The 23,151-nt window shown below is 41.7% G+C and overlaps 1 protein-coding gene across 3 annotated transcripts; it reads right to left on the minus strand.

Moving 5' to 3' along the window:
• Window positions 1-277: 277 nt before the first annotated feature.
• Window positions 278-14,592, minus strand: HMGXB4 (HMG-box containing 4). Of its 3 annotated transcripts, none has more exons than XM_031050125.2 (11): window positions 14,373-14,592; window positions 11,999-12,104; window positions 11,313-11,428; window positions 9,941-10,016; window positions 8,275-9,392; window positions 7,029-7,110; window positions 6,474-6,538; window positions 6,101-6,206; window positions 5,783-5,952; window positions 4,576-4,698; window positions 278-1,727 (listed from the first exon to the last, which is right to left on the minus strand). In XM_031050125.2, exons 2-11 carry the CDS (start codon window positions 12,027-12,029, stop codon window positions 1,707-1,709), a joined length of 1,908 nt encoding a protein of 635 aa, XP_030905985.1. In that variant the 5' UTR covers window positions 12,030-12,104; window positions 14,373-14,592; the 3' UTR covers window positions 278-1,706. The 3 variants fall into 3 exon arrangements, with proteins under 3 accessions (XP_030905985.1, XP_030905984.1, XP_030905986.1); XM_031050124.2 differs by having other exon boundaries at window positions 278-2,624; window positions 14,373-14,591; XM_031050126.2 differs by lacking the exons at window positions 11,999-12,104; window positions 14,373-14,592 and adding an exon at window positions 10,773-10,914 and having other exon boundaries at window positions 278-2,624; window positions 11,313-11,394.
• Window positions 14,593-23,151: the final 8,559 nt, after the last annotated feature.

Genomic DNA, 23,151 nt, shown 5'->3' on the forward strand with positions numbered 1-23,151 from the left:
GAACCCGAGCTGAGGCACGGTAGCACGGGAAGGAAAAGCCGCGGTGCCATGTGCAGTGTTTGGTGCCGGGTCTCCCTTCGGCAAGGTCCTCGTACAGCGGCAGTCCTGGAGCGGTGTTCTGACTGGTGCTCCTGGAAATGGAACAGCTTGCCTGCAAACTGAGTTTAAAGTTTAATTGGGATGCGTTGTGCTGAGGTACAGTAAATATTAGTAGTAACAACAACTGGCGAAAACACAGTGAATTCCAGAAATGAATGACAATACTCCAAATGTTACAAAAGAAAATTATATTGTAAGTACAGTACAAAAAAAAAAAACAACAAAACCAAAGTGTCTTTGTACAAGTGTAATCTGGATCAAACAGCAAGGAAATAACAAAAATATAAAAACCAAGTCTTGTCAAAGTTTTCCCTCTAGTAACAAATACCACAAGATACAGATTATACAAAGTGTACAAATTGCAATAAAAATACAATACACCAGGGTTGTGTGTGTGTATTTCATTTGTCAAAGAGGTTTGCTGTACAGATGACACAGCTAAAGCTGATCCCTTTCTGTTCCTTAGAGAACAGGTCTGTACCTTCACCAGAATGCTCTGTTGTGAAGGGCTGGAAACAGCCAGTGATTTTGTGTTGCTCCCAACAGCAGATGCTTTAGGACAGGCCTGGATCCGCAGTAGGATTGGGACTGCCTCCCTCCTGGGCCCTTCCCAATTCCAGGCTTACTGTGATTAGTCATTGTTAAAACATGTATGCTCTGGTGTGAAGCTTGAATTGAGAACGTGTACGGTGGTCTGAGAACCTTCTGCCTCCTCCACTGACTGAGAAAACCTAACACTGCACTGAGAAAAGCTCTGTAAGAGACAGACTACCTTGTACAGGCACAGCTGAGGAATACGTGGCAAAGAGGAATGGGAGGAAAAACCCTCCTGCACACCTGAGGATTTAATTTAAATGTGATCTGGGGCTTAGCCACAATGAGGAACAGCTTACTTTCAACTGCCTTGAAAAACAGAAGCTAGACTTCAGGCTGAAAGTAAAAAAGTGTTCCTCTCATTTAAAAACTTCTATAAGGCTGGAACGGCTACAGTTTCAGTTGTTCTACCTACCTTCACAAGGTAGCCTGTTTCTGTAAATGCTTTAAAACCTTCCTGGTGGTTTCCCTTGGCTTACTACTACACATATAGCTGATTCCTGCAGGAAGTGGGGTGAGGCAAACTTGATTTGTATTTTCCGCACACTGTTGGTGGAGGGAGGGATTTTTGCTTTTAAATTATGTGCATATATATATACACACATATATATAGAGAAATATACAGGATAAATTAAAATCTGTTACAGATATTGGTAAAAGTTAAATACATATGATGTGAACACCACATACATGTACACACAAACACATAAAAGCCTACATGATAACCAAGTGCTCTCCTGTGGGTCCTCTTCCAGAGAAGCAGAAAACCAAACACCAAGTATGTGGCTGGAAGGAAGGGGAGGTGGTCCACTCAACCCACATGTCCCTTACTCAGCCATAACTGCTTCAAACTGGTCACAGCTCACTGCCTCACAGCAGCACCATGGCTCTGTCAATACTGCTGGTGAAAGGGACGAGCAATCTCGGAAACCAAAATTGTCTGTTCACAAAAGAGGTGCAGGATGGGCAGAAGCAATCCAAGTTTTTCCCATCTGCTTCCATGCTCTTCTCCATCAAAGCAGGCTGACCATGCTCTGGAAAAAATCAGCAGGAGGTTCATTCTCTCAGGCCAATGCAGCTGGCTGGTATACCTTGCTAATGACAAATTGGATGCAAGTTCCCAAGAAGAGATTAAATTTGTTGTCATTTTCCACTGTACTTCAAATGCCAGCTGATGCTGACAACTTTCAGTTACTACTGACTGAAGAGGGGGTTAGATGAAGTGATCAAGAGGTAAAGACCTCTGTATCTTTGATCAGCTATCCAGCTTTCCCCTCAAGTGGCAGATTTTAAACTGAAAAACATTTAGAAACAGGGCTGGTGAAGAGTTCAGTTCTATTCCTTGGTTCAAAATATGTTACCATCTCTATCTGCCCAAAGAATAGCAGAATACTTCAAGCTGGGAGGGCTATCAGGAGGTCATCTAGTCTATCCCCCTGCTTCGAAAAAGTCCAACTACAGCAGGCTGCTCATTCAGTTTCTGAATATCATCAAGGATGAAGAGTCAACAACCAACCTGGGACATCTGTTTCAATGGCCCCTTCTCATGGTGACGTTTTTCTTCATATCAAGAAATCCATTCTCTGTCCACTTCCCCCATTAAACAGTCTGAATTTAAGGCGAGTATCTCAAAAGCTTTCTGAATTCTTTGTACAAAATACTTGGAGATTGGAGGACATTTCACCCATCAACACAAAAGGATTTTCTCAGCTTAACCTCACAACTTTGCATAAAACAGAAATCAAATAGTTACAATCCTATGTATACACTACACAGATACAAAACTTTAAAACCCTACACACGGAGCCCTTCAGGAGTGCCGGTGTAGTGCATATGTACACAAGTCAGTTATGTAGAGGTTGAGTACATCCCATGATCCTTTCCCATCAAAGTCCAGGCATGATGTAGGCGATGTTGTCTAGTGTGTTTGACTGGGAAAAGAAGGTCAGTATTTTTTAGTGTCAGGTAATGACTCAAAATCCTTACAAAATGACACAGACAAGGGTACTAAGCATGTTCACTTGCCTTACAAGTTTCATAAGATGAGACAACCCTATTTGTCTGGTCATCACTACCACTGCTAGGCTTATGTTCACTTTTTGCAAATGAAAGTTAACGTAACATAAAGGTAGCCTCAGTATTTGTAAGCACTTGGACACAATGAAAATACTTGAGGCTTTCCCTGAGTGACCTCTTCCTTACAAACCCTATAGTCTATCTCTGAATTTGAAACAACCCACATCGACCTTTTATCACATCAACCACAGGAAAGATCAGTGATAAGGATATAAGCAAAGTGATCAAAGTTTAGCACATAAGAAAACCCCAACATTACTTTACACTCACAAATCCTTTATGAAATTCTGTAGCATAAAAAAGAAAACCCTTAAACACACCCACTAACAGGGTGTCAGACAGGAAAAAGATGTGCCCTCCAGTTTTTATTGCAAAACATAACAGAATTCTGAGAATAATAGTCCTTCTTATGCAGATCAGAAAACAAGACCCAACAGTATATTATCTGTATGTCCTTCAAATGCAGTATTTCAGTTAGCTCAAGCCTGTGGCTGTATGGCTGAAGAAGGCCTTAGAAATACCAACTTTTAATTGCTGAGGATAGAGGAGCTAAAGCTGAACCGGTTGTGACTTTGGAATTCAACAATGCCACCTACTGACCGAAAAGATAAATAACATTCTACATGCAACAGGACCACTGGCAATTTTACCCGGCTTAAAACACCATTGTCGGTATGTATCTCATGGCAAAGATCAGAATACTTCATTTATTTTCAAGCCTGAATGCCAGTTTTCAGAAGTGAAGGATGAGTGCCTTAATCCACCTGAAGCGCTCCTAGTAACAATAAGATGATCAAATTTCCAATAAAGGCACCATTAGTCATGTGGTGTCTTTGCTCTGAATGCGTTTGGCAAGCAAGAAGGAAAAAAGTATAGGATGTTTTTCCATGGTTTAGGATGGGAACACCCCACTGAATCAGCTTTTGTGCAGACAGCCAGTTTGTGGGAGCTCACAGCCTAAAACTATCAACTTTTTTGCTATTGCTAATAGTCATTCTCAAAATGAATCAATGTTTTGGCTGCTCTGTTACAACATGCCAATTTATATTCCATTTTTTGTTGTTCTCTGCAAGATTTGTTTTTTACCTCTTAGCTTTTGCAGACTATATATTTACTTTTCATTTCTGCTCCTCTCCTTCACTGCTTTATTGATGTCTCCTGTTGGAGGTATGACTCCTAATTCCTTTTACACTGCTGCGATCTTAATCTATGTCCACATCATGCTATAGATGCCACAAGCTGTTGCTAAATCAGGGCTCAATGTTACGTGGAGTTTAAAGTGGGAAAGAACCTCTAGTTATGCAGTTCCTTAAAACAGAGGCTGTTTTACTTTCCTTAGAGAACATCACAGCCACATGTAAAAGGAATCACTCAATCACATTAGGAAGCCTGAGATCACAAGTTATTTGTTGTGCTACTAAAGGAAAAACAGATTGTGTCATACAAAGCAACTAGAAGATGAGTTTTACTTTTATGGAAAATAAGAGCTTTCATAGTTATATTTGTACAGATGCTTTTATTTGATTTGGATAGGTTGGTTCAGTCACTAAAACATGACCTACACACACTGCAATCAATGCTAAAATATTAGGCCAGTTGCCACTGGGAGAAAAAAAAATTGCACAGTATCACGTAACAGTAACCCCTGAGAGAATTTAAAGAAACATTCCTCTATAAAAGTGTATGACCAAGACAATTTTCCTATTGCTCTGGAATCATAATCGCATCATAAGACTGATGCATAAAAAGCTAGCTGGACTACTGAAATTACCAGTGCTAGAATGGAAATAACCACAAGGAACTCACCAAAATATGCTTTGGGCAGCCATTCAGCTCAGGTAGTTGTGTGGTCAAACATGTTAATGGGCCCAAAGCACAGATGATTGAATCTAAAAGTACTGACAAACTTCCTGAAACAGCCACCATTCCCTATAATGAGAGAAAAGAGACAGATGACTAGTGGAAATTATGGTTCCTTCACAACTGTATCACTTCTCATGCAGATACAGTATCTTCACTCTTGAGCAACTGATGCAGGAAAAAAACAGAAAACAACTGAAAGGGTCAGAAAGTTCCATAAAACATTTTAATTCCAGAATTTTTTGCAACGTCATTTCTTTGCCATTTCATACCATCTATTTTGTTAACTACACAAGTCCTAAAGACAATGGTTGGTTTATTATTAAATCTAAAGAAATGCCAAGTCTGTAACAAATGCTTTAGTCATTGACATTCTTTCAGGAAAGGGAATTTGCTTGTGTGCCTTTCTGTAAAAGGGGAGATTTTCCTTCAGTTGTTTCTTTGAAGAATGACCTTAATCATTCACACCAAAACCAAAATGCAAGAACATTTATTTCACTGCTGATAAAATAAGCAAGCACAGTGGCATGAAGTGATCGTACTAGCCATGAGATTATATTACATTATTTGAGCCAAATGTGTGTTCTCCTACTGGACTGAGTTCTGGAAGTGCACGTCTGTGTGTGTGCATGCACTGAATAGCTATCATCTAACAGTAGGTAAATGTTAAATATGACAGCTTCTACGTTACCAGGTAAGTTGAAACAATAGTAGCCCCTATCAAAGCACTGGCAATATGATACTGCCAGAAAACAATAGGACATACAAAAACCATCATGGTAAAGGCTGACAGTTTTCTAAGAAGCCTTGAGACTGTAATAGAAACTGGATGAGAGACAGGCAAACACAGCAAGGAAGTACCAGACCCAAGGCAAATATATAGTAAGAAAACACTGCTGAGTACCCTGAATTGCCTTCAGAGACATAGAGATGCAAAGGACTTGTCTGTCTTTGATGCCTAAGAAACACGGTGCTTTATTTCATGGAAATCAAAGAGCAATGCATCAGAGAAACAGGATGCGCCATCTCTAATTTCTCTTCCTAACACAGAAGCATTGGTTAAACTTGTAAGTAAAATAAAATAGTAATCTCCACCACAATCCTCTGTGTAGATTACATGATATCACTGCGACATTGCTGGTTACAGACTCACCTCTGTTTCTTGCAGTCTGTGTCCAATAAGGCTCAGAGATTCACCCAGCAACTGTAAGTGTGCAGCTACATCAATAGGTTCTGTCTCAGGGGCTTTGGCTGGTGAGGAAGGCACCACTACGGTGCTGGTGGGGGATTTCTTCTGAGGGGAAATCACTCCTGTTGGAGAAGCTGGATACAGACAAATTCAAATTCCATATTTTCTTCTTTAATTCTTTTACTTACAAGCCTATTTACTTAGTAAAGTTCAAATCTCACAGGCAACATTATCTTCCCTGTCCAAGAAAAAAGACCAGAGCAAATGAAGTGCAACAATTACCTTTTATTTTTGGTGCACCATCTGAAGATGATGCCTTTCTCTTCACAGTGGTAGCCTCTGCTTTATTCTGCTTGTGTTGGAGATACTGAGCTTTCTGTTTCCAGATCTGCAGTTACCATGGTACAAAAGACATATTCATAACATTAGGCAATTCTGCTACTTGATGCCAAGACCTGGAGGCAGAATGACGTTAAATAGCCAACTGGTAAGGCATGAGAAGAGAATGGATGACTTTATGATCACAAGGCCAGTATTTCTGTACTTTGGGGACACAGGTAGTATTTTTCTAGGTATGGTGGCAATGCCAGCATGTTTGGACCTCAGCACCTAGTTTATGGAAATTGGTTTACAAAAACATCTCATACACACTCACCAATTTATCCTTCTCAGGTAGCTGCTTCCACACTTCTGCCAGTTTTTTACTTAACTCTCCAAAATCTGGTAGAAGGAAAGAAGAAAACTGTTTAAAACAAATGTTTAAAACAAGTAATAGTATCATGAGGAGAACATAGGAAATTTCCTGGCCCATGCATATACATTTAGGAAGCAACCCATTCCACATCTAGAACTCTTCATGCTGACCAGTAAATGATTGCCAGTGTGGAATCCCAGTACTGTTAAAAATGAAAACAAGCTGATACTAGGAATATGAAGTCACACGTATATATACAGAAAGGTGACACATTGAAAGTAACTCTCTAAGAAAGAAAGAGCAATTTCTTCATCCAGATTCACAGCTTGGTTAAAATGCAATGAAATCAAGTAAAGAAATTCACTCCTGTCCCCTTTGCCACCTCTTATTCAAAGAAAACTGGCAGATTCTTTGCATGCTGCAAAATTAAAGAGGTCAGTATGAAACAGAGATGATATATTCTGCTAATTAATCCAACTGGTGTATGATCAAGAGAAGGCTGCATTATTGTCTCACCTATTCCAGGGTGCTCAGACACAATATTTGTACGATATTCCTTACAGAACACTTGATAGGCAGACATGTTTTTCTTCTTTGGCTAGTCAGAAAAAGAAAAAGAAACAAAGCTTTTTAATTATCATGAGACCTACTTAAATTAATTAAGAATTTTGCATTTACTGAAGAATTAAGGAAAGACATGGTGCTTAGATCAGAACCTAAAAAAGCAGTGTTTTACATGTTCTGGCTGAATGTGGTATTTATGTAAGCACAGGAACCAGCCAGAACCAGTCTTAGCACAAGGCTTATCTGACAACAATTCTGATCAATGCATTTCATTCATAATTTTCAACAACCTGATAGTCTAAATTCAGGATCAATACACATCTCTGTTAATGTATTGCAGTTCTAAAACTTCAAAACAAACAAAAAAAACCTGTCCCTCTATTCACAGTACTTATTACAGGTCTGTCAAAACAATTCAGTTGTCATCATGTTTTGTTTCATCCTTACAGAACACTTCAAATTGGCAGGAAAACAAACAATATAAGTATACTGACAGCAGAGGCATAAGCAGTTGCTGAGCTATCATCAGAGAAAACTTACCAAATAGAATAGAATAATGGCTGAACAACCTTGGGCCTATTTCTGGACACAAAGCAACTCTTATCTATCTGAATAAACTGCTTTTCCCCATTTATATATTTACACAATTAGTTTTATCACCTGTAATCTCATTCATACTCTATTATTTCTCCTAGTCACATTTTGATACACTAACCATGGAAAACTGAATTTATGGGTACAGAACAAAACTTGGAATGTGGCAGTCTGTAAGAATTAGAATTTCATTTGAATACAAGAGTGAATGGGTAGATGTCTTCACCTGCCAGGCTAGAGCTCAATTCCTTTTTATAGGAACTGTGATGATGGACTAGATCACTGGTCAAAAATACCATCTGGCAACAGGTAGAACCAGTTACCTTAGAAAATGGGGCAGTTGGGCTTTGTGCATAACCTGTACCAAGCAAATTAAGTATAACTTCTTTAAAGAACCTCTATGCCTGTGCCACAAAACCAGAATATTGTATATTATTATATATCATTACAAAGAGAAATCACAGTGGCTGGTACATTTTTCCCAACATGCTTCAGTGAAACCATAGATCCTGGTATTAGTTATCCTTCTATTTCAATTTAACATGCATTTGTAATGGAGTGCCTAATCACTATTACCCACCACCCAATTTCTATTTTTCCTTACTTTTTCTCTGTCTCTTTCTCTTTCTTTTTCTCTGTCTCTTTCTCTTTCCTTTTCTCTTTCTTTTTCTCTTTCATTTTCTCTTTCCTTTTCTCTTTCTCTTTGTCTTTCCTTTTCTCTTTCTCTTTCCTTTTCTTTTTCTCTTTCCTTTTCTTTTTCTCTTTCCTTTTCTTTTTCTCTTTCCTTTTCCCATTTCTCAGCTTTGTCTTTCTCCTTGTCTTCCTTTTTCCTTCTCTTCTCACTTTGACCATCTGAGTGGAAAACAGCAGGAGGAGGTGGAGGAAGAACATAGTGGGTACTGGGAGGAGGTGGTGGTGGTGATACTGTTACTTCAGAACTGTGCCCAGAACTCTTTCTAGACTTAGAATGCTTCTTCTCTCTGTGTTTCTCCTTGTCTTTTTTTTTCTTACTTTTTTTTGACTTCTTCTTCTTCTTGATTTCCCGGTAGGAGTCATCTATCACTAGCTCCCCAGCCTCCAACTCCCCACCAGAAGAGGAGCCAGATTCTGGTGGAGCCTCCATACCTGAAATCTCATACTCGCTCCCATGGTCCTCTGAATAAACAGAGGTGTCAGCACCAAAACTCTCAGAAGGTGGATGTGAGTCTGGAGGTGGCTTGTGCTTCTTCCGGGATGACTTCAGAAAGCTCTGCAGTTCATGACCCAGCAGGAATGAGCCTTGCTCATCTCGAGCTGATTTCTTTGAAGATTTCTTTGAAGCTGCTGGTGCTGAAGAGTAAGAAAAAGAGTCGTCATCTGCTGTGCTACTTTTCTCTTTTGGTGAAAGGATGAGCTTCATCTTCAAGCCATCAGGTTCACGAAGAGTAAGTGTCTCTGTGTTCACATAAAGAGGTTTCATTTTTTTAGATTTGTGGAAGCTACCATCATCCACTGAGTGCTCACCACTGCTCCCACTCAGCTTCTTCTTGGGGTGCTCCTTTTTGCTTTCAGAATGGCCAGAGGAAGAATAAGATGATTTTTCAGAGGTCTTCTTTGAAGACTTTGAGCTTGTGGCCAAAGGTGAGGTGATAGCCTTGAGTAAATCCATGGTTGTATCAGCTGAGGACGGGCTAGAAACTGCTTTTTTCTTCTTCTTTGATGGTAGATCCAGAGGCGTAACACCTGAAAAAGGTCAAAAGAAAGGTACATAAAGATGATTCCCTTAAAGACAGCACTACACTAGCATGAAGAACTGAAGAAGGAATAAGCAAGACATAATTGTAGTTGACAGATTTACACCCTGTCTTAAATGGAAGATCTCTGAAGCTTATAGCCAGCTCTATTTTATATATTCAGCAAAAGTAATACTATCTGCAAGTAAAATTAAATATTGTATTGCAGTAGGGAAAAAAAACCAAACCAAACAAAACCAAATGTCCAAAGGGAAGGAATAGTTTAGAAAACTGTAATTTTTCAATGTAAAGGGGGTGGAAGATCTTTACTCCAAACAGTGAAAACGTGTTAAGCTAGACTCTGAAAATATCATTGCCCAATCTTCTGCTGCCTGATGCTGATCAGCATCAAGATTCTGATTACTTCTCCTAAGACAGGTTGATGTACCCTCCCCCCATAAAGTGCTAACCACAAGGTTTGATGACATTGGTTTAACAGCATCCTTTCCTCAAAGTCATGATCTGTTAGCCCATTCTCCTGCTTGATTACTATCTCACCTCTGTAGCAGAACTCATCAGAGGAGTGCTTTTTCTTCTTTTTGTGAGGTTCTGTCCCTGGAGAACGCTCGCTGTCCTAGGATAAGAAGAATAAAGTTGCTGACAAACAAAAGGGAAATAATATAAGATTCACATGGACTACTGACACAGATAATAATTTGTAGGAGATATCAAGAGTTATTTGTACTATGGTAACATCAAGGAACCCTAGATATGAACCAGGATCATTATTATTCTAAGTGCTAAAACAAACACTTTCTAAGAGCCTTCAGTATAGGTTTAAGGTTAAGAGACAAAACCCATGGTAATACAAAAAATTGTATTAGACAGGATTCATTTCAGGACATCAGCCACCTAACCAGCACCAAGCTTTCTGTAGGCATTGCAGCACAATGGGGCTACAAGAAAATGGAAAGACAGATCTCTATATGGAGCTCTCACCAAGTACAAGGAGCAATGCACCAGAAAACTTGAAAAAGCACATTTGAAGGTGTTAAGAAATGGACAATAAAAGCCAGCACTTGGAGTTAAGCTGGTAAGTTGATAAAATACAGATATCTACCTCTTAATAAAGCTAAGAAATAACTGAGCAAGCACAGGCTGTCAAACCTTAAAAGATGAAGGTGAGCAGTTCATGTTTATTGTGCTGAAAAAGACAGAACAACTGAAAGGAGGAAGGTGAAAATTAAAATGATGGGCCAAAACCCTGTCCTTAATATGCCAGGCCACCCAATTATTATTTGTCTGAAAATGAAGCCCCTCTACAGAATTCCATCTAGAATTTCTTTTCCAGATTAAAAGAAAAATAATAAAAAAATTACCAGGTAGTCACCTTTGTGTAACAGCAGAAATTTTAACTCAAAGAAGAAGGTTTTGAAGAAGCTTAAGCTGCCACTAGGTGATTTCAGATTTAAGGCCCCTAAGAGGTCAATAGGGCAGGTTCATACCTCTCAAGAGCTACCATTTCAGCCTGTCTGCAGAATCAGGAAGACAACAGAGCATCAGTTAACATTATATACATCCTTTGCTCTTTATACAATGAAGAAGTCTAAAATCATGGCGGGGGGGGTGTTGGTGTGTAAAAGCTTATTCATGCTGTTTTACGACTTGCATAGTACTACATCAAGGGTAGGACAGGATCCTCCTGTCCCATTTTCTGAGGCCTGAAAAATCAAAATCAGTTGTAATTGGGCTTGACCCCCTCCTTTTCCCCTGGAAAGTTACTGAACAATACAGGACATGATTAGCTGCTCTTGCTGTCTTCAACATGCATTTCTATGTGAAAAAGAACAATAAACTCATCTGTCCCATTCCATCACTAGCTTTATATATATCCTTACACCTTTAACCTGTTCTGTGAGGGCTTCCTGACCTGAGTTGCTATCTCATCTTCCTCTTGCCGCAGATCCTTGTAAGAGCGCTTCTTCTCTCGCTGTATCCTGCCAGTTGCCAACCCATCATCAACACTCCGGTCACTCTCTAGGAACTCTGAGATTTACATGAAATGGGAAAGAACAAAAAAAAAAAGGAAGAAATTAAATACCCCATTAAGAAATGACAGACATATGGACTATGCACAGAATAGGAGAACAGTGGAGATTGCACAAAACACAGAGGCCTAAAAGATTACAATCTGTAGCCTCTGATGGGCTCAGTGCTTTAACACTGTAACTAACAGTAGTCACTCAGTATTTCACTTCTAACCCTTGTATATTTCCTCCTAAAGAGAGCTGGACCTAGAAATGTTACCATGACTAAACATATTCTTATCCCTGGTCTCCCATTCGCTTGATGTGGCAGAGAGAAGAATGGCTGCTGTGGCAGAATTCCCTGTAAAAATCAAGGTGTTTGCATTAGGAGATACCACCTATTTACTTCAAATTCTTATGCCAGTACTTTACACCTGCAAGTCAAGGGCTTGGGATCCTCCAACAACTTGGCCAGATTAAATTTAAGGGCTCCACAGCCCTATCCCACTCTAACTGCATGGCCTGGCAAGGACTGCAGAAGGTACCCCCTTTTCTATCAACTCACTCTGAGATTATAAAGCAGTCATACCTTCTTTCTTCTTGGAGTCATCATAAGCCATGGTGGTCCTGCAGGAGCCTGAGAATGTGTTGCCACGTCTGGGCTCTTTCCCCCGTTCCCATGTACAGGAAAAGGTCTGAGAAACAGAGAATAAAAATAACTCTCCCATGAAGAATCATGATGTAAAATGGAAAACTTCTTCTGAACCAAGTGAAGATTCTCTAGAAGACACTGGGAAAAGAGTCTACCTTCTGGTAGGTTGATGCTCACTCTTCAGGCTTGACAGAATATTTTTCTAAAATTAAATCAGCGGTTCTTCTTCTATTATTTTAAAGATATAAAATACCACCTCTTCCTTGGAAAATCTTCAAATCACTGAAGTAGTTTATTTACAAAACCAGGAAGAGGGTGAGAAGACAGCTGAATTAGATTTTCATGACACACAAAATTGTACCCAAACTTGTGTCAAACCGATTTTTTTGTCAGGAGCTACTGTAGCCAAGAGTGGGATGTTTAAAGAGACATTTCAAACACCTGAGTCTCAGGTGAAGTGAAAGAAGGAAACAGCTTAGAAATCATTGTACTACAAAAGAATTATTTCAAATCTAAGCGAAGAATTTCATGTTCTGTAGTGAAGGCGTCTTTCTGCTATGTTCCCCAACACTACCACTGCAGCCATTCTGAGTGCCAGCTTGAGAGAGGGAACAGAAGAAAGCACTCCTTTCACTTAGGCCTTTACAGCATCACAATCCCAGCTTTCAGGCCTCCTAGAACGATGTAATTCTGTTCCACAGTTGCTAGTATATAGCAGGACAGTGTCCTTATGGAACAGCTGCACTCTGGCTCTCTCAGAGTAAACAGTGACAGCTCTTCAGTCAGTGACTGGCATAACATGAAAAGATCAACCTGCTCAGAAGTAATTAAACTTTAACCGCACCTAAGTAATTTTGTATATTTGTGTGTATGTGCACACACAAAATCATAGAATGCTTTGGGCTGCAAGGGACCTTAAAGCTCACCCAGTTCCAACCCTCTGCCATGGGCAGGGACACCTTCCACTAGAGCAGGTTGCTCCAAGCCCTGTCCAACTTGGCCTTGAACACTTCCATGTATAAGCATTCAGCCACAGACCTTGTGGCTTGTTCAATCTTGCCAGTTACATGTGAATACCTTGATGGCAGGAAACTCTTGTATATCCCTGTGCTTATACATCCCTGTATGTATCCCAATTTTATAAATAAGTGGCTGAGACTGTACAACATATTAATCCTATAATGGTTACTCAAGTGAAACAATAAAGTTCCAACTAAATCATGCAGTTACATGGGAGGTACTTCTGTTTAAATTCATAGGAATACATGTAATTTCTTCAGGTTTTGTGAAACCATCTGCCACAAAACATTTTAAGACAGTATTCTGACTATGTATTATTGGTAGGTAGCACAATAATTTGTAGGCAGAATTTGTGTATATACATGAGAGCACTGCAATATGCATACACAACATAGCACTGCACTTTGGAATCAAAGAGCATTTTGCCACTTGCAGGCTCACAATCTTGAACCAGATCTTGTCAACATTTCACACTGTTGAGATGTGACAGGGACTTCTGTGGGAATACACCTGATACAAAAGCACTGTGCTCAACGGGATAAGGACTTCATCTAGATACCACTCAGCAAAACAAAGATGAAGTCAGTCATTGATGAATGGATGATATGGAGAAACCAAGATGGGTTTTTAGCTACTACTTTTTACTCTCTTTTTAAATCTTATCTGCTTGGTAGGTATAAAGGTTGATAGATAACACCTAAAGGGGCTTATAACCTAAGCCTCTAACCCTGCAAAGACAAAACTTAAGTAATATCATTATAAATCATAATTAGGTTCCCCTGCTTCAACTTCTTAGGTTTCAGCAGAAATCACACAGGTTCAGTGCACTCTCTCTCCACATCTCCCCCTGCTTAACGCTCACGCTAGCGGGATGAAGGCCAAGCATTGCTATTCCTCAAGCCCCCGAACTCACGGGGACTCCGGTCCCCGAAGGAGGCTCCACACCCCATTGGCGACCGGCAGCGGTGGGTGGGAACGAAGGGGCGGCGGTTCGAGCCGGGTTCCCTCGCCCCGTTTCCCGCCAGCGCTCCGGGGACCTGGAGGAGCAGCGGGGTCAGGCGGATCCCGCTGGGAATTCCGAGCGCAGCCAAGAGGATAAACACTGACACCGAACCCACCGCAGACCCGGGGCCCGACCTATCCAGCACCCCCGAAACAACACCCAGCACAGCCCCGCGCATGCGCGCCGCTCCTTCAGGGCTCAGCCCAGCCACCGCCCGCGCCCCTCCCGCCGCCTCCGTTTAAAGCGGACTCGGCCACTCCACTGCTGCTTGCCCGCGCGTCGTCCCACCTGAGCCGGCTCTGGCCTCACTCCAGCTTGCGGCTCCGTCCCTGCAGCAGGCCCGAGCGTGTCCCGGCGGTGAGGCCGTCAGCGGCGATAGGGCCCGCCGGTGGAGAGCCGCGGCCGCAGAGCAGGGAGGCGGCACAACCGCCTCACTTGGCGCTACCGCTTCCCGCCGCGCCGCCGCCGCCCGCGGCCGCCATCTTGGACAGGAACGCAAGGGACACCCACTCGGCGCCGCGGCCAGGGGGAGCCAACCGAGCGCCGAGAACCTTCAACGTGGCACCCGTGGCGGGGGGGGAAGAAGGCGGTGAGAGGGATTACCGAGCGCATGGATGGTCTGTCCGGACAGGCAGCGCCGTTTCGTGGGGTGTGCGTCGGGATGGATGCCTTAAGCTCACCCAGTTCCAACCCCCTGCCATGGGCAGGGACACCTCACACTAGACCAGGTTGCTCCGAGCCCCGTCCAACCTGGCCTTGAGCACTGCTAGGGATGGGGGGTTCACAGGTTCCTTGCGCAACCTGTTCCAGTGCCTCACCACCTTCACAGTGGAGTCAGGATAAGCCAGGGCTGAGGTAAATAAGCACGTCTGAACAGCACAGTTGAGGCTACTGCACGTGAAGGCATCATGTCACCCTTATGTTTATTCCAATCAACTGTCCAAAGGTAGAAGGCAAGAGAAAGGTAAAGTACCCCAAGCATCTTATGAAGTGCTCATTCATTACTGCAAATGATTAAAAAAAGGTGAGAAAGCTCAAGAAATGGCTTAGTCAGAAAAGACAAGTCGTTGTTTTTTTTTTCTTACCCACCAGGGCTAGTCTTTCTTAACTCTGACTGCTCAGGAAGTCCCTGTTCAACAAACCTCATTTAATTCCTGCCTTGTCCATGTTCTACGTGACTGCTTCAGCTATGGTCAGATAGATAAGGGATATTACTTTCAATATCTTGAATATTTCCAAACGAAAGGGGGTCATTGTCTTGCTTCTCCCAGTAATCTCTCAAAGTGTGTGTGAATAGCTCAGTGCTGGCATGGTTCTCTGAATAATAACTATATTTGAGAGACCCAAGTATTGATAACAACTCTATTGTCACTTGATTGCAGAGATTCAGTCCAACTTGGGAGGAAAGAAAGGAACAGAAGCTGACTGAGAAAGGAAGAAAAGAAATACCCTAAAACAGGGAGAGATGTGCAGCCAGACACAAGATAGCAGATCTCACGCATATCAACATCACCCTCTACCTCTTACTAGTCTCTTGGTGCTGCTATTCTGCTTGTAATTTTGCCACCTGCTTCCTTTCAGCAGGAAAACCAATTGCCTGTCCCTGTCTTCTGGAGATTGTGAAGGGAAGAAAGGAGTTCTCCCTAGTTTGGCTGCTTCTCCACTTCCCCTGATTTTGTGACCCTCATGCTCCCACACCAAAGTGTTCAGAAATGACTCGGGGAGCTTTAGCCATGTCTAGTTTCATGGCAGCTGTCCAGTAGTTAATTCAGTCCAGTCAGCGGGGCTCTGAAGCACCTACAGGTTTGTTAATGTTTCTGAAATTGTGAAGTCTGAAGAGGAAACCTGGGGAAATGTCCTGTGGATTCTTTGGACAAAGCTTCTTTCTTCCTTTTCTCCTGCTTGACTCCAAGATGAGCATTTGTTTGCAGGTTCCAGTGCAATTTCTGCTCTGCTTGCACTTAGAAAAATAGCAACAGGACATTGTGTGGAAAAGATGGCTCATTTAGTGCCTGTCACTGGTGCACTTCCGGGCACAGGAATAGCTCCAAGGCTTGCAGGGCTATATAACTTGGGAATTTATTGTCAAAAATTTAAGGAATTGAATCGACATCTGGGGCAACAAGAAAATCCTCATTTCTTCAACTGTCCTGGCTCTCTCATATGCAACATGGTGTCACTAGTAGAGAACTACTGTTACTCTCATATTCACAATGTGTATTTTTTTCTATTTTCAGGCAAGCCACTAATTGCCTTGTTATTCATTGTGCAGTCTTTTGTGTTGTATGATTTACTGTCAAGAGTCTTTTGTTAAGACATTCTTGTTTTGTTTTCAGGCTGTCTTTGGCATATCTCTCAGGTGGCATGCTAAGAAATCTGTTTCTGGCCAAAACCTCTCCCACTATCTGCTACTTTGTGGTTTGTTTGGCTTGTTTGTTGAAGTAGTATCAAAATAAGGGAGGGGGTGGGATGAGATCTGGTGCTGTGCATGGCTAATTGCTGTGGTCAGAGTACAGATAGGGAGGCCTAAAGAGCACAGTCATTTCTTAATATATCAATTATGGTAGTAGAAGGGAGAGACATCCTAGTAATGCCAGATTCATTGCAAGCTTTGCTGAAGGCAAGGGTTAGTGTTGGAATAGAGTAAGGAAAGAGAAGGTGAGCTGATGAAGTAAGTATCAGAACAAGTGGCTGATTATTGCTGTGGATGGGGATTTGGGAATGCCAGTCTCTCTTCTTTGCTGCATCTTGGGAAGCTTCAGGATTCTGAAGAATTTGTTCTCAGTAATGGCTCTTGTTAATGATGGGAAAGAATAATCATATTGGGGTTTGGTGTATTTGTGCTCCCCATAGGCTGCTGAGGAGGCCAAGGGATAGTGGGACTGGAAGGTTTCGTCGGAAGGACTGTCACCCTTCAGTAAAGGCTGGTCCCCACAGGTCTCTGGCTCACAGCAGAATCTGACCTCTCCCTGTACCTCCGGACTCTACAGAAAACCTAGGGGTTGATTTAGTCAAACCACCAAGGGAAGATCTCTCTTTACGGGTGCATCTCATAATGCCTGTAGTGCTAGGAGGGGTTCTGGGCCATGCAAGGGGCCAGTCTACTCTGCCACCACTGGTTCTTGGTTTAGGACTAGAATTAGTTCCTGCAAGTGCTGAAGCCTGGGAGCTCTCCCTTCTGGTACCTCTTGCAGGGTCTGTGTCTCTGCAATGAGTGCCTATCTTTGTGCTGACACATTACAGGGGATGTGTATATTGCTAATGTTGGTAGAGATTTAGATTTAGGAGTAGAATTTGGGGCTGTTCATCACAAAATCTTGCAAAACCTAAAGGCTTGTAGTGATAACTGCTCTCAGCAAACGTTATTCATTAATATTAGGCCAGATTTTCCTGCATCTGTGGCCAGGAAAGGCAAGGCTTTAGGGCAGGAACCATGAAAGCAAGGTGTGTATGACTATTTGTTTATTTGGGAGCGTGCACATAAGGACTTCATTACTGGGATAAGGGCTCTTGGAGCTACCAAACTGTAAGTGGAGTTGTTGCAATTTTGAGCCATTTTGTTGTTTTAAAGGTTTGATTATAGAAAATTTTGGAGGATACCTCAAGAGCTCCATCTGTAGCTAGATCTCACTCAAATTGCAGCAATCAGGTGAGGGTTCTTCCTAGTGAAGCCTAATGCCTTCTGGTCAGCCTAGCTGCAGCTATACCTGTCACCTATCATGGCTGGGAAAGGTTTTCCAGGGATACAGAGGAAAGTAATGGCTGGCATTAGAATCACAGAACAATTCAGGTAGGAAGGGACCTGTGTTCTGGAAAGCAGGGACCATACAGTTACTACTTCTTGCAAAGCTGAGCTGGGGGCTTGTGAAAGCAACACAAAATGATTATCCTTGTCCATTTTGCTGTGTGTGTTAGTCATGATGGTGGATGTGCAGCAAGGTTGTTTCCAGCTTTGCTGTGAGTATTTTGGCACTGTTCTAATTCAGATTCAATTCTAGTATCATACTTTGGGTCAGAACTAGGTTTCAAGGTAAGAAGGATTGAGGAGCTGCATTCCTAAATTTTGCACAATGCATGTGATTAGAATGAAGTAGTAGCCACAGAGGCTGATGGTTTCTGATATTTTTTTTCCCAGTTATAAACAGCTTATTACCAATACAGGGTTTCAATTGAGAGATTTGTTCTGGTTGCAGGCTTTACGTGCTGAAGCACCTTGGTTGTTGCAGTCCACAAAGTCTACAAAGAAAAGGATATAGCACTTACCAAAGTGGACTTTACTGCCTTCTGATTACATTGGACTGTCTTTAGGATCAGAATTAAGACAGTGATTATGGTGAAGGACTGGTTTGTTGCATTTTCCCTCTTTCTGGATTGTCAGAGAACCAAGTGGTTTCCTGTGGGCTGTGTGCAGACTGACAACTTTTCAGTCCAGGCTTAGTTTAAGGGGTATGTTTTGGTTTTGCTCCAGCAGGAATTGAGGTGCCATGTTTAGGCATGTGAAGACTTCCTAATGCTGGTACTAGGTAAATATAGGCTCTTGAGGGTTTTGTGCTTCTATATTAGTGAAGGTTCGTGATGATGGAAGTGACTGTGCCCAACATGAGATTTCCTCCTAGTATATCACTGTTGTGGAGGATCATGTTTGCATCAAAGTGAAGGGAAGGCAGACCTGGACATTGCATGGACATTGGTGGTGTGTTTATCTCATTTTGCTATCTGTGGGCAACTTGCTTATGAAAAAGATGGCAAAAATAAAGAAGCTAAAACCAGCTATTAAAAGAAGTAATACTATATTGTAGAGGAAAACCAAACCAGTCTGAAATAAAGAAAATTCATTCTCCTGTATAAAAACCTTTAATGTGATGCATCAACATGAGAGGCCAGTTTCAGGTAAGTCTGTGTTAAAGAGGATTGGGAAGAAGTGTTGGCTGCCAGATTACAAAATCTCCTTTACAAAATAAGGGATTTTGGCAACTTTCTCAGCATTCAAATCTTCCTCCAAATGGGTTGCCAAGGGAGGTAGTGAATGCTCCATCCCTGGCAGTGTTCAAGGCCAGATTGGACGAAGCCTTGGATGATATGGTTTAGTGTGAGGTGTCCCTGCCCATGGCAGGGGGGTTGGAACTAGATGATCTTAAGGTCCTTTCCAACCCTAACTATTCTATGATTCTATACAGTTCCAAATTGCCGTTTCCAGCCCCAGCACACAAACTCACGTCTTTGGAGATTTTATGCAAAACACAAGAGTCAGCAATGCAATTGAAATTTAACTTCTAGCAAACAGCAGCTTATCAGGGAAGTTATACTTCATAATTGTGAGCTGGTGTCATTGATGATGGGCTCTTAAGCAAAACAAAATGCTCTAGAGTCTGTATCTTTTCCTATCTGTCATTCCTCCATAGGAAAAGCTCCTAGTAAAATTCTACAGATGAAGAGAACAAATATCTTCCTTATGTCTTCCTATCATGCGAAAAGAGGAGCAATTTTAAGTTTCCTCTGCTAACAAATGGGGTACTTTGGGATTTCCAATTGTCATGCTCAGCATCCAGGTGAGGCAGTTTGCTCTAAACAAGCTTTCGAAACCCTAAAAAAGCTGTGGGAACAGCAGAGCTTTATAATGCAAAAGAGAAGTGGAAGGTAGCACATTCCCAAGTATTTTGAAATGTGCTTTTAACTCTCACTAGCTGGATTAGCTTAAACAATAGGAACTGAATTTGGGGGTTGGAACTAGGTAATCTTTAAGGTCCTTTCTAACCCAAACCGTTCTGTGTTCTAGATTCTGTTCATTGGCTGACACACTAGCATTGAGTTAAACACAGTGGGAAATCCAGGCACTGACAAAGGGGCAAGCTAGTATTGCTAAATGTGATAGACCTGTGGGTATCAAGTTGCTTTGGTCAGTGTTAAGCAGCAACATGTTTTTTTATCCCACAAGAAAAATACTCTTTTGTAGTGGAGGGTGCTAGTAATGATAGTAGAGATGCTTTGAATCACTCTATTTTTCCCTTACAACTTTTCACCTGTAATTGGGCAGGTAAAGAGGAAAGTGTTTGTAGTCTGAAAGCTGCCAGGTTCTTCTTAGCTGTTGTCTTGGAAATCAAATGTCTGCTCTGTGGGAGTGAGTGCAATAGATAGAGTGGCAATTACTGTGTCAGCTGAGGCTACCAAAACCAAGCTAATGATCTGTTTTTTGAGAATTAAGTTTTTCTCAGGGTATCTTTCAAGATATCACATTAAAGACTTGATGCAATTACTTTCAGCGAACCATTTATAAGTTTCTTATTGTGCAGGTGGATGTCTGTAAGCGCAAGAACTTAATGCTGCCTGTGCTAAAATCAGATGCCAACAGAGAATTTCTTAACAGAAAGAAAGATGCTAAAAGTCTGAGTGAGAAAGCTAACTTACAGGAGAAAAATCCCAAGTGTTTTTTTTCCTAATATCTATTTAGATGTGCTCTTAGGCAGAAGTTCTTCCCTGTGAGGGGAAAGCCACAAATTGCCCAGGGAAGCTGTGGCTGCCTCATCCCTGGCAGTGTTCAAGGCCAGATTGAACGGGGCTTGGAGCAACCTGGTCTAGTGGAAAGTGTCCCTGCCTGTGGCAGGCAGTTGAAACTGGACGGGTTTTAGGGTCCCTTCCAACCCAAACCAGTCTGTGATTCTATGTATAGCTCAAGGGAGACCATGCGGAGTTATTAGAGGTTGACTCTGTCCTTGTCACCATCCTGGTTTTCCTTAGTGTGCTTCCAACAAAAAGGGGAAGAGCCATCTGTGCAGTGAATGCCGGTTAGGTAGGAGCAAATGAAGGCTTTTGCCCAATTTGCAGGGTAATAAATGTGCTTAGGTGCACCCTACAACAGAAATTGTGATCGCTCTTGCCATTCTATCATAACAGACACCTCCAGAAATTATTCTGTTCCTGCTCTCTACTGTCCTGGCCATGTGTTGCTAATGCTGTGCTGCTTCCTAGCACTGCAATGGGTACAGCACCAATTCCTGCCTGCACTGCTCACTTCCTAAGGCTCAGACTGCTGAAGAGTTCACTGGTGAAAGCTGAGATGAGAACCAATTTTAGAGCTTCTTCTTTTACCTGAGAAGAAGAATCTTGTGCTCTATCTTCTCTATATTCCCGTCTTTCTCCTTTTTTTTCCAGGTTGTTTTGGCTGGCAGCACAGGATGACACATGAGCTGCCATTGGGAGCAATACACAATTTATCCAACATATTGGTGTGAGAGCAGGGAAAATGTAAGAAACATGATTTTCTCCACATATTAAGTTCTTTTTTCTGTATTGTAAACTTAAAAACTGTGTGTTGTATCCTGTAATCTTATCTGCCCTTGGTCTGTAGCAGTAGGATCTGTAAATGCAGAGGAAATGAACACTGCAGCTTTTATCAGAGAAATCTCTTTGGATTAGTTAAGTCATATGAGGAAGAGGTGTCTGTGAGGCAGATGAATAAAGACCTATTCCAAAGCCCCAAGGGAGGCAGCGGGAAGGCTCAGCTTTTACTTCAGAGGCTTAGCAGCATATGCTAAGCCTGCAGAGCAGCGAAATTCATTGCATTTTGTGGCTTTGTCATTAATGTATCAAGGCGCTTGGACTTGAATGTGTGATTATCTGTGTATTTGAAAAGTGCCAAAATACCTGGGTTGTTCTGTGGCCCATGGCCAGCTTGCATCCAGGAGCTGCATGAGTCTTCATTCAATTGAGTTGATAAGTCCTTGCAAAATGAGGCTGGAAAACATAGAATCACGGATTGGTTTGGGTTGGAAGGGACCTTAGAAATCAAAGACTGCAATTACCCTGCCCATACCACTTAAAAATCTGGCCTGGTTGGAATCTTATCAAGTACTTTGTCTTCAGACATCTTCATGACTGATTATTTAGCCTATATTATTTTTACTGTAGGAGATAGCAAGTTTTTTCAGTTGAGAAGGAAGAATTAAATTTTGGGTGCAAAAGCTCACAGCGAAACACTGTTTATCTGGGGTTTTTAAATCCAAAAGTCTCCTCCAAGGCAAAGCTCCTTTTACCATCTCTGTTCTATGTCCTTATGGGACAAAAGGGACAAGAGAATGGGCTATATTGATACATACTTGCTTCATGACTCTACATACAGTCAAATATTCTATTGATTTCAGGTGTGCATTCCTAAACAGCTGGAATGTATATAAATAGTAAGCTTGCAGCATCCGAAAGAGAACTGACCTGCTGTGCTATTGCTATCTTTAACAGATAAATTGTGGCTTTTAACTTAAGAGATGAAATGGACTCAATATTAGGCTTCAGGATAACCTTAGCAACAAGGTATTCTGCTGTTCAGAAGCCCATATGGAACAAATTTCATCTCTGAGAGGATTTCTCTGATTTCTGTAGATTTAAAGCAGGAATTAATTGGCCTCCCGGTGTTCCAAACCAGACAGGAGGTCAGCAGCCCAGTGATAAATTGGATAATGTGGTAATGCACGGTAAAATATATACAGAGTTTCAATGCCTTGATTTAATATTTCCTTTTACATCTACCATAGTTTGAGCTCAAGAAGTCGACAGGTTAATCATACTCAGCTCTCAAGGACTGAGTGTACTGTGTACACAGTTGCTCAGCTCATTGCTCACAGAGATACAAAAAAGTGAAGGCCATACTGTGTATTATATCTAAATTAAAGCCTTTTTCATTGCTCATACCAGAGTGAAGCTTCAGTTTTACATCCCAGTCTCACTTATTCTTAGGGTTTTATCTACTATTCTGCTGGCAAAACTTTTATTAGACAAACACAACCTTTTATTTCACAAGGAAGGGAAGTGCATCGATCTAACTTGATTGTTGCATCCGGCGCCCATTTAGTCTGCTGAAAAGGGGTGATTTTCTGTTCACAGGTCTGGCAGTGGTTATTTTGAAGAGTAGCAAAACAGTCCCTGATGTTGCCCTTCCGGCGTGGAATTGGCATTCTCTCTTTATAAGCATGACTTTTAAGGCCACGCAAAACAGAAATGCTCTGTGTGCTTTGCTCATGCTGCTTAATGCTTTCTCTTCCTCAGGGCCAAGATGAGCTGCTGCCACCACAAAGGC

The sequence above is a fragment of the Melopsittacus undulatus genome, chromosome 5 (assembly GCF_012275295.1).
Source record: "Melopsittacus undulatus isolate bMelUnd1 chromosome 5, bMelUnd1.mat.Z, whole genome shotgun sequence".
Taxonomy (NCBI): Eukaryota; Metazoa; Chordata; class Aves; order Psittaciformes; family Psittaculidae; genus Melopsittacus; species Melopsittacus undulatus.